At 43.8% G+C, this 11,395-nt stretch overlaps 1 protein-coding gene across 1 annotated transcript in view; it reads left to right on the top strand.

Moving 5' to 3' along the window:
* The first annotated feature begins 4,178 nt into the window (after positions 1-4,178).
* The window catches only part of LOC137870068 (transcription factor COE3-like), a 39,006-nt gene continuing 31,789 nt past the window's right edge, over positions 4,179-11,395 (top strand). The window contains exon 1 of the mRNA XM_068707063.1: positions 4,179-4,824. Coding sequence (XP_068563164.1) covers positions 4,691-4,824 — 134 coding nt within the window. The 5' untranslated portion in view covers positions 4,179-4,690. The remainder of the gene's footprint in view (positions 4,825-11,395) is intronic.

Here is an 11,395-nt window from a genome sequence, read left to right as displayed (position 1 = left end):
GAAGACAATCAACCCAGATTATTATTATATATATATATATATATATATATATATATATATATATATATATATATATATTATTATTTAAATGTTTAAAAGAAATGACGACGACAGCAAAGCATGTTTGTGATGAAAAGATGAAAATACACTTCATATAATATATAAAGTGTATTTTCATCTTTATATATAACGATATATATATATATATTTATATATATATATATATATATATATATATATATATATATATATATATAAAATAATAACCTTTAAAACATTTCTTTGACTTTCTTCATGTTTTGTGTTTTTCAAAATAAAGGAGGTAAATAAAAACAAACGTACATTTTATTTAAACCACAACACATGAATACATCCGCCTCCATGTTCACCGTTTACATCTTCATCCAAACTACTTAACTCAACGATTCAACCATCTCCACTCAAGGTTCACTTACTGCATTTTGTCAACGTTGAGTCCTGAACACCTGAACACAATCAACCAGTGAAACGGACAGTTTACGACCCGGAGCAGTGTTATGTGCTCCACTTACAGTGTTTCTCTTAGAGCTTTCAACCACATTTCATGGTCTTCTTCTTCAGCGAGTGGAGCTTCACACGATATCTGCTTATGTTTGTAGAGTAGAAGAAGTCGGTTGTAACTCTTTCAACGTGTCTGATGAGCTCCCTGATCTCGATGAAGACCATGAGAAGCGGCTGAAAGCTGGGAGGAAAAGTATGAAGTTGAGATTATATTTTGGTTTGAACGATTTCACCTCGTCTCACTTAATATTATGATTATTTAATAATTCAGCCTCCTCTCTTCCTCTCTTTCTTTCTCTCTTTCTTCCTCTCTCTCTCCCTCTCTCTTCCTTTCTCTCCTCTCTTCCTCTCTCTCTCTCGTCCTCTCTTCCTCTCTCCCTTCCTCTCTCTCCTCCTCTCTCTTCCTCTTGCTCCTCCTCTCTTCCTCTCTCTCTCTTTTTCTCTTCCTCTCTCTCTTCCTCCTCTCTTCCTCTCTCTTCCTCTCTCTCTTCCTCTATCTTCCTTTCTCTCTCTTCATCTCTCTCTTCCTCTCTCTCCTCTCTTCCTCTCTCTTCCTCTCTCTCCTCTCTTCCTCTCCTCTCTCTCCTCCTCTCCTCCTCTCTTCCTCTCCTCTCTTGAAGTGTTTCTGTTTGCAGATGAATTTTCCTCTGGATTAAACATAACAGAATGTATTTGTAGCTCAGTTAGGATGTTGTGTGTGTGTTCTAAAGATCTAACATGTAAAAGTGATTCTTTCATATTTAAAGGAACGTCTGGTCTGATGTGCAGTAGCCGGTTCTGTCCACCGTGAGGCGCCGTGAGCCTGCAGACTGCAGCCGAACACCAGAGTGAAAGATTCTCCGTTAAAAGTGGAAAGTATATTTAATAAGCAGGTTAATCTGAATTCAGACGTCTCTAATCCGGTTCTGTTGGAGTGTCATACGTCCCTTAAGGTTCTCTGTAGAACCACAGAGCCAGGTGTGAAAGAACCTTTTTTCAGGCCCTCGTTTAACAGTAACGTTCTATTATTATTTACATTTCTGTGTAAATGAATCCTGTTCGTTTAAAACCAACATAGTTCTTTATGGTTCCACATGTGATTCCACATGTGGTTCTGTAAAGCCTTGCAGTGGGATGCTCCAGGTGGTTCCAGGATGGTCTGAAGAGGGTTTAAAGGTTCTCAGGGTTCCTCAGTAGGTTCCAGGAGTGCTTGAGGCCGTTCCAGGGGTTCCTGGAGGAGGTTCTTGGTGTTTTTTAGTGGGTTCCGAGGGGGTTTGGAGGAGATTCAGGGCGTTTCTAAAGGAGGTTCTGGTCATTTTCAAGGTATTGCAGAGGATCTAAATGAGGGACGTAGGAAGTAGGAGTTCTGAAGGCCGTTCCTTCAAGTAAAGGTTCTAATGGTTTTACAGGGCTCCCAGGTGTTCCAGAATGTTCAGGTTTTTATCAAGCGGAGGTTCTCTTAATTTAAAGGGGAACGTTGGGGATCCAGGAGCGGCTCATCTCTTCAGTGGGTTCCGCAGGCTTTAAGGAACGTCTCCAGAGATGTGGTGGGCGATCGTAAAGGGGGTCCGAGGGTTCCACGTGAGGGGCCTATACTTGGGGCCGTTCCACGTGTTTTTTTAAGGGGTTTCCAGGAGCTCTAATCCTGGAGAATGCGGTCTTGATCCCGTGTTACGGGGTCTTGAGGGGGTGCTTGAATAGATTTGAGGTCTGAAGGGGTTCTACTGCTGATGCTGTGACATCACCAGGAGCACGTTCTCTGTCTATTAATAAAACCTAAAATAAAGAAAATAGAATGAACTCAAATGAAAATGATTTAGAGAAATAAATACAAACATCTTTCTCAACTTGTTAAATTTGCCTCCATGTTGAGTGAAAATATGATAATTATTTAAGATTAAATTATAATTTAATCTTTTACATTCTGAAACATCAGATGTATTGATTTAATGAACGCTTCTAATAATAATATTAATATTCCTAACAATAGCATAATGATAATTCATAATGCTATTTCATTTGAATACAGCTCGTGGACCGGTGAGCCTGTTGCCGTCTGGTTTCTAATCCGGACCATCTTCTTCCTCCTCCTCCTCCTCTTCCTCTTCCAGCATGTTTGCGTCTCATTGACTTTTTCTCTCCCCGCGCAGAGATCTTTTTTTCCGGGCTTTTTCCAGACGTTTCTGCGTCCCTGGAGGAACGCAGCGGGCTAAAGGAGGATAAATATTTAATCAGCGCTGCTCTGGAGTTTTTGCTTAATTAGAGGAATTCTGCTCCTGCCACGAAAATGAACAAAAAAATGACTGCTGGAGATGTCAACCCCCCCCAAAAATAATATAAAAATCATCAAGAGGCATGATCACACACACACACACACACACACACACACACACACACACACACACACACACACACACACACACACACACACACACACACTAGTATTATTAGTATGATTAGTAACAGCTGATCGATGCTGCGAGGCCGAGTCTGTTTAATCTAAATTATACAATTAAAGACATATTTTATAGAAGTGTGAAATAAAACACATGCACTGAAACACGTCTTATTAGCGGCTCCCGGTGTGTGTGTGTGTGTGTGTGTGTGTGTGTGAGAGTGTGTGAGTGAGAGTGTGTGAGTGAGAGAGAGAGAGAGAGAGAGAGAACGCCATATGTCCGTGCGTAAAAAAGAAGCGCAAATTGGTGCCAAATCTGTGCGCCGCCCGTGTCAGTCATCCTAACGGCGGGATGACAGAGGAGATTATTCCACATGAAACCAGTTAATCCCCCCCCCCCCCACAAAAAAAAACCCGAATCTGGAGGAAGTGTGTGAGGGTGGAGGAAGTGAATACAGATCGGTGTTCCCGGTGAGGTTCAGTATTTCAGGCTCGTGGAGCGGGCCCGAGCTGGGAAACGCACGCGCGGAAGGTTTGGATGTTAAAGCACCTTCTGCCTCTGCAGCTCATTTCATGATTAAAGCACGGAATAAAACCTGCGCATTGATTTAACACCAGCGAGCTCGTGAGGTGTGAAGGAAACCAGAGTCGGTGTTGACGCGTAAAACCGGCCCGACCGAGTCCACGAGGTCCACAACACATGAAGGAGCATGAATGTCACGTGTCAGTGTGTTTGTCAATGTGTTTAACGAACGTGTGTTTATCTCGTTATCTTTAATCTCTCCTTTATCCACTTTGAAAAGTTTCTTTTTTTCTCGGACACGCGGAAACCCTTATTTGGCGTGCGTTTTTTTTTTTTTTTTTTTTTAAGAAGCCGTGACGCAACGCGCGGCTCCCGCCCAATGAGACGCCAGAGGTGCGACCGATATGCAAATGAACATGTCCTTATTTGGTGGTGTCCCCGCCCACTCCCCCGATCCGCTGCCGGTCCCCCGGGAGCCTCCAGAGCCTCGGACCCCGGGAGAAGGAGCTCTCCGCCGGGACAGAGGAGCCATAAAGAGCCGGTGGAGGGAGGGAGGAGGGAGGAGGGGGGGGTGAGATTTTCTCGCCGCCCAATCCCTCTGTTCCCCCGGGAGCTGCTGCAGCCTTCCACGGTCCGTCCCTCCCTCTTGTTTGCTAATCATTTCATTTTACTCCTTTTTGAAGCGGTGGGTTTGTTTTTTATCCCACTTTTCATTTCTCCACAATCCGCGCGCTGCTCGCCTCCCTCTGATCTGATCCCGGCTCTCCACGCTCCGTTCTCCCGGCGTCAGGCTCTCCGGATCCCGGCTGATTCTCGCCTCTCTCTCTCTCTCTCTCTCTCTCTCTCTCTCTCTCTCTCTCTCTCTCTCTCTCTCTCGCTCTCTCTCTCTCCTCTGAGATGCTCTCCCCGCTCTCCGCTCCTCTCTCCGCCCTCTTTTAACTTCACAGAGCCGCCGGTTTTTTAAAAGCGCGGACTGCTGCGGAGCGCCGCGGCTGGGATCTAAAACAACCCCCGGAGAAACCCAGAGGGATCCCGGGCTCTTCTTTGGATCAGGACCCGGTACTTTTGGGAGAAGCTCGTTCGTGTGTCCTCCACCCCTCCTCCTCCTCCTCCTCCTCCTTCCGCATCGCTCCTCTTTTTCTCCACCTTAATCCAGGTGGTCCTTTTGGCTTTTTTGAGTGTCGGGTACAAGGAGGATTATTCTTCTTCTTTCTTGTTTCTGGTGAAGACAAAGCTCCCAGAAGGACACTTTGATGTTCTCCATCCAGGACAGCCTCCCCAGGGGGGCTCTGACCATGAAGGAGGAGCCGCTCCCCACCGGCATGACCCCAGTCCGCTCCTGGATGCAGGGCGCAGGGATTTTGGACGCCAACACAGCTGCCCAGAGGTAAAAAAAAATATCAATATCCCCAAAAACCAAAGCAAGTTGTCGCCTCTCTGTGCGCCGCGGTGGCAATCGGTTGATCAATGCCACAGTTGTAGAAAACTCCAGCGTGAAGGTGAAAGGCACGCGGCGTGAGAAGTGTTGTCAGTCTGCAGCCAGACACCAGAAAAAAGTTAAAATACCACATGGCTTCTTCTTCTTCTGCTTCTTCTGCTTCTGCTTCTTCTTCTTCTTCTTCTGCTTCTTCTTCTTCTTCTGCTGCAGGAAGAGGCGAAGCTTTACTGTCGCTTTGCACAAGCAGCAGAGCACGCGCTTGTCTGGAGAAAGGATGGGATGAGTGAGAGCAGAGTTTTAGTGTGAAGTGTCAGAGGAGCATCAGCTGGACGGTTTGGGGCAAAGCTTCAGGCGCCTCGTCTCTTCTTAAAATATGTGAAAGTGATGCAGGTGATAATTCACAACAGAAGATACAAACTGAATCACGCGAAGTCTCCTCCGTCCTCCGCGGTGGAGCGGTTCCCGGCGCGGAGCGGTCGGACCGTCAGGCCGGCTCCCTCCTCCTCTCGGGCGGATTCGGGGTTCACCGTCTGCCCGGCGCGAGCGGAGCCCAGAGCCGCATCTCTCGTTCCCGCCTCCGCGTGTCTTTAATAACCCAAAAGCTCGAGTTGAAATAATGTTTCTAATCTTCCCGCACCGCCGGTTCTCCATTTAAACCAAATCGTTGCGGAAATACCACGCGGCGTTTTTGGTGCTGCACGAGAAACACGCCGCGCGCAAACGAGCGCAGAGACGCAGCGCGAGCCTGTTCTCCGGGATCCTTACAGAACATTTAAAGGTTATTTAGCAAATAATTACAAGAAGTGAGACTTTATTATTTCACGACATGTGTGCGGGTTTCTCTCGTCCCCCCCCCCCCCCACACACACACACACCTCGTCTATAAATCTCTCATCAAATAGAAGAAAACATATTTTATTTATGAACCGAGTCGAGGAGGAAATAAATCTCTATTTAAGTGGGTCACAGGTTAAATTACAGGGCTCTCTAAACGCAGGGTAAAATATTGTAACGTGTTTGACCTCCGCGAGACGAACACGCGCACATCTGACGCTCAGTTCACTTTGACATCAATCGATTTAAAGCTTTTTATTTAATTTCAAAGTTCTTAAATATTCATTCACATTGAGGGAATAATTTCAAAGCGGAAATCTGAATTACTTTTATTCAACATTACAATATCTGTGTATTTCAAAAAATTAAATACACAAATGTGTGTTTTTGGAGGTTTTAGGAGTGACATAATTCGGTTATTTCCGGTGGAATGTGACGTGAATAGCGAGGCTCGTGAGCTTTAAATGGTCTCAGGTGAGCTGAGGTGAAATGAATCAATGCTGCTCTCGGGTTTAAATCAGCTGAACGTGGAGAGCTACAGCGAACCAGAACCACATCCATCACCTCCACGCGCACCTCACACTTTAACTGAGACCCACGCGATGTGTCCGCGTGCCTTTAAAAAAAATAATGTGTTCACGTGTGTGTTCACGCAGGAATTCAGATCCAGTTTAATTTGCAGCGTTTTTTATTTCAGCACGTGGAGTCTTCAGATTAAAACACGTTTTAAAAACACGATCGATCAAAGCAGCAGAACCAGAAGCTTTATGGATCAAACGTGTTCACACAAAATACAAAATACAAGATTAAAGAGAAAAATAGCGAACACCTTGAGCAACATGTGCAGGAAAACATGCTTTAATTGATTTAATGGATTATTTATTTATTCCACAGAAAGTCTGCAAAAAGTAAAACATTCAAATGTTTTCTTTTGTCCAAAATGCAAAGATTAATATTAATATTTTAGAAGCTTTAGAAGAGAATTTATGTCTTTTTAAAAATGACTTTAAAGAAGAATCAGTAATTAAAAGAGCTGATTCTCTGTCAGTGGACTCATGTTGACGAGCATTAATAGTTAGAGAACAGAGGGGGACTGTGTCTGTTATGAGTGTGTTTATATGTGTGTTTATATATGTTTATATGTGTGTTTATATGTGTTTATGAGTGTGTTTATATGTGTGTTTATATGTGTTTATATGTGTGTTTATATATGTTTATATATGTGTTTATATGTGTTTATGAGTGTGTTTATGAGTGTGTTTATATGTGTGTTTATATGTGTGTTTATATATGTGTTTATATGTGTTTATATGTGTTTATGAGTGTGTTTATATGTACAGTATATTTAAGGTTTCATACTGAGACATGAACGTCAAACAGAAGTTTATTACTGAACAGACAGAAGCTTCAGGAAGGTTATTCCTGTAGAGCAGAGACTCTTCATGTGTTTTAATTCATTCATTAAAGATGAACCCATGAAACCAACGTCAGTGTTTTTAAAACAGAGAAGAGGAAATGTGCTTCTAAAGCGTTACAGGAACCAAGGGTTCTGTCCTCTTGTTTTCTTAAGCTGCACATTTAGTTTAGTTCTTTTTTAAAAGATAAATAATGAAAGTTAAAGATGAGTGTGTGTGTGTGTGTGTGTGTGTGTGTGTGTGTGTGTGTGTGTGTGTGTGTTGTGTTTCCTGAAGAGAGTTAAAGGAAGACGTCCGTTTGTCAAAACCACAAAATCAAACAAACAAATGTGACGTAGAGAGAAACACGCTGTGTGAGGAGTGAAGAACGGTGACGTTGTGAATAAAGTACAGGAATATATATTCATATATATTCATATATATATATATATTTATATATCGGGTTGTGTCTTTCCTCTGATGATCCAGAGAAGCGTTGTGTCTTCAGCTGATTATTGATTATTTAATGATCAGACTCTGAGACTCTTTTCTGCTTTTGTTCTTTTTGAAGCTTTTAGAAGGAAAATCTTTGAGAGTTTTTGAGGAGATAATAAAACCATAATGAATATAAATAAAGGTGTGAACACGTGTGAGAACGGAGGAACACTTCTCTGCATGTGTGTTTAATGTGGAATAACTAGAAGAATAATCAGTGGAACCTAACCTCCTCAGTCTGATCTCTAAACATGAAATGAGAAGCGCCGTCTTATCCTTAATTCATATCATAACCTTTATGTATTATTTAGTACATTTAGCCACAACCAGCAGTTTAAAGCCGTCCAAAGCGTGCGTCTGGTTCTTAACTGTCTTTGGTGGAAACAATCTGTAACATCTCGTCATTAATAACCATAAAACATGAAGCACTAATAATCCAGCCTGATGTGAAGGAAGGATGAGCGATGGAGTTTCAAACTGTACTGTTGGTGTTCAGGAATGTGAGTGAGTGTGTGATCAGTGTGACCGCCTCACTGCTCTCTATTGGGCTGTGTGGAGACGAGAGGCTTCCTCTCCTCTCCTGCACGAGTCGATCCGGAGACTTGGAATATCAAACTCTCCGCTTCTGTTCTTGTTCTCGCTGCTGAGAGGAAGTCGCCGGTTTGAATCCCTGGTGCGGCGGAGCGTGTTTGTGACGCCGTCGTACGTTTAGCGTTTCTGTCGTTTATTTAGAACAAATCTCACGTGGAGATCGGACCAACTTGTAGGAAGGAGTGCAAATACAACGAAATATGAACCGTTAGGTTTCTTTAATAAGGAGCACAGTGGAAAAGAAGCCGCTGATTTCTATTCAACAATATCTTAATATTGCTGCACTTTGTGTCAGTTGGGTAGTTTGTGTCGCTACAGACAGGAGTCACAGTTAGAGGATGATCTCAGCGCTCTACAGCGCAGAGCTTCACTGTGATCCGTCTCCGGGTTACTCGGACTTCACGCCCGGCACATGATCGCCGCCCGGCCACCTTCAAAGTGATTTCATCTCTCAGGTCGACCGCACCGGCAGCTCGTCCACGACGCTCCTTCACCTCTAAAACAAGGCCAGAAAAACACACAGAAAACCACAGAAAAAACCAACAAAAAACACAAAAAGACACACAGAAAAACACAGAAAAAACACACAGAAAACACACAGAAAACACACAGAAAAAACACAGAAAAAACACACAGAAACACACAGAAAAAACACACAGAAAGACACAGAAAAAACACACAGAAAACCACAGAAAAAACACAGAAAAAACACACAGAAAACACACAGAAAAACACACAGAAAAAACAACAAAAAACACACAGAAAAACAACAAAAAACACAGAAAAAACAACAAAAAAACAACAAAAAACACAGAAAAAACAACAAAAAACACACAGAAAAACAAAAAACACACAGAAAAAACAACAAAAAAACAACAAAAAACACAGAAAAAACAACAAAAAACACACAGAAAAACAAAAAACACACAGAAAAAAACAACAAAAAACACAGAAAAAACAACACAAAACACACAGAAAAAACAACGGAAAACAGAAAAAACACAGAAAAACACAGAAGAATCACCTGTGACACTGAGAGTTACGCTCTTATAAAAGGTGTGAGAGAGGTCAGAGGTCCCGGTGCACACGGACTGTGTGTGTGTGTGTGTGTGTGTAAGTTTATGCAGTCAGGGTGTGGAGGTGGGAGTTTGTTTCCGTGCAGAAACTTCCAAACTTTTATTTTGAAATGCCGCATGCTTTTATTCTTTTATTTGAAAGAGTAGAGAGAGAGAGAGAGAGAGAGAGAGAGAGAGAGAGAGAGAGAGAGAGGAAGCCCTGGTGAACTAATGCTCAGTGAGAATGAAAGGAATGGAGTCGTCGTCCTCTTCGTCTCGTGGACTCTTGGTCTCAGGTTGCTTGTCTTCGTCGGCGTTTCTCTCTGGTGTTTTTAAGTCTGCTGCGTTGTCTTAAGATCAGAGGCTGAAGTGTGGATGTTGTGAGTCCTTCCACAGATTATGGTCTGCTGAGTTTCCATCATGTCTTCATCTGCTGGTAGAGCTGAGCCTGTTGAGCAGCGACGGCTCGGAACTAAAGAGACCTTTCCTTTTGTGTTCTTCACTAGAACACAACTACTCTGTCAGACAATCCTTTTCCTCCACAACGTTCATGTTTGCATCAACAACGGCTTCACAGCGTCTGAATATGAAACTCACATCCATAGTTTGTTCTCTTGATCACATTCTTATGAGGATAGTTTCTAGTTGTTGGTGTTTTGGAGCTCAGTGTCATCGCTCCATCCATGTTCAGTGTTTAAACATGTTTAGTGAATAAAATAAAGCAACAACGTTGATTTAGCGAGCGGTTTAAAGTGTTGAGGCTAAACTTTAACGCTTGTGTGTCTTAAATCTTTATTAAATCTTCTTTAATTAAAGACGCTGAAGAAAACAAAAACAGGTTGATCTTTGGGGAAAAACCTGACGGCTGCAGATTCAGGAAAAATAGACTTTCAGGACTCAACAACACAAATGATGTGTGAAGATGGAGGTTTTGCAGGTGTGTGTGTGTGTGTGTGTGTGTGTGTGTGTGAGAGTGTGTGATGAAGCTTCAGGTGAACAGATTTCCCTCGACCCTCCCTGACATCGCTGTAGAAAGAAGAAGAAGAAGAATAAAAAGGTTGAAGAAAGATGGAGCAGAGTGAGTGATCCTGCCCTCCACGCCCCGTCTGTGTCCTCTGGGGGGGGGGGGGGGGGGGGGGGGGGGTCAGGTAGTGTTGTGAGGTGACTAATCGTCGGCGGGGGGATTTCCCACTTCGTCCCATTCGTCATCTGCTCGATCATCGAGGGGGGGGGTACTCGGGTCTGTAGCGTTCTGTAGGGTCAGAGAGCCGTTACTGATGAGGTCAGCTTCCTGCTTTATTTATTGTTCCTCCTTTTAGACGTCTTTATTCTCCCGATAACAAGAACAAATGCACTTCCTCCTGCATCTGTCAACACCCTCCCCCTCCTCCTCCTCCTCCCCCTCCTCCTCTTCTTCACCTACACACAATTAAACTCTCCTGAACGCCGCCTCAAGAACGTGTCGGATAATTAAACAGCCGGCAGATGCGGCGTCTTCCTCGTTACTGTGAATCCTCGGCGACACGTCGTCGTCCTCGTCGTGGAAGTGAAGTTGACTCGTGTAAATAAAGCGTCGACACTCGAGCGACGCTCTTCTTCTGTCGCCTCCCGGCCTCTCAAGAGCGTCGGCCGCCGCTCGGCTAATCACGAGCAGCTACGCTAAACACACACGAAACAAGAGAAGAAGAAAAGCTGCAAACAATTAACCCCGAGCTTTCGACTGAGAGGAGCAGGTGACCGGGCTAATGGGCTCGGCCAGCGCGAGTGTGTGTGTGTGTGTGTGTGTGTGAGTGTGTGGTCTGTTTTGGAGGAAACAGCTGAGTAGTGAAAACATGCAGCTGCATTAGCTGTGCTCTCCATCCTGAGAGCTTAAACACATCACACACACACTCACACTCACACACACACACACACACACACACACACACACACACACACACACACACACACACTCTCACACTCACACTCACACACACACACACACACACACACACACACACACACAAGTAGAAGATGTAAGAGATTCTTCTTCACATCCAAAAAAATGTGACAAGAGTTTGGCGCCAAAATGTAATTTCCCGCCAAAAAAACCCCCATCTCCTTGAACAGGAAGACTCAGATTTACTGAACACTGAATGCACCACAGTGACC

This window comes from Cebidichthys violaceus, unplaced genomic scaffold (assembly GCF_023349555.1).
Source record: "Cebidichthys violaceus isolate CVI_PGR_0920_01 unplaced genomic scaffold, fCebVio1.0.p SCAF_129, whole genome shotgun sequence".
NCBI classification, from domain to species: Eukaryota; Metazoa; Chordata; class Actinopteri; order Perciformes; family Stichaeidae; genus Cebidichthys; species Cebidichthys violaceus.
The sequence above is the reverse complement of the archived record's forward strand: the minus strand, read 5'-3'. Positions and strand labels throughout refer to the sequence as shown.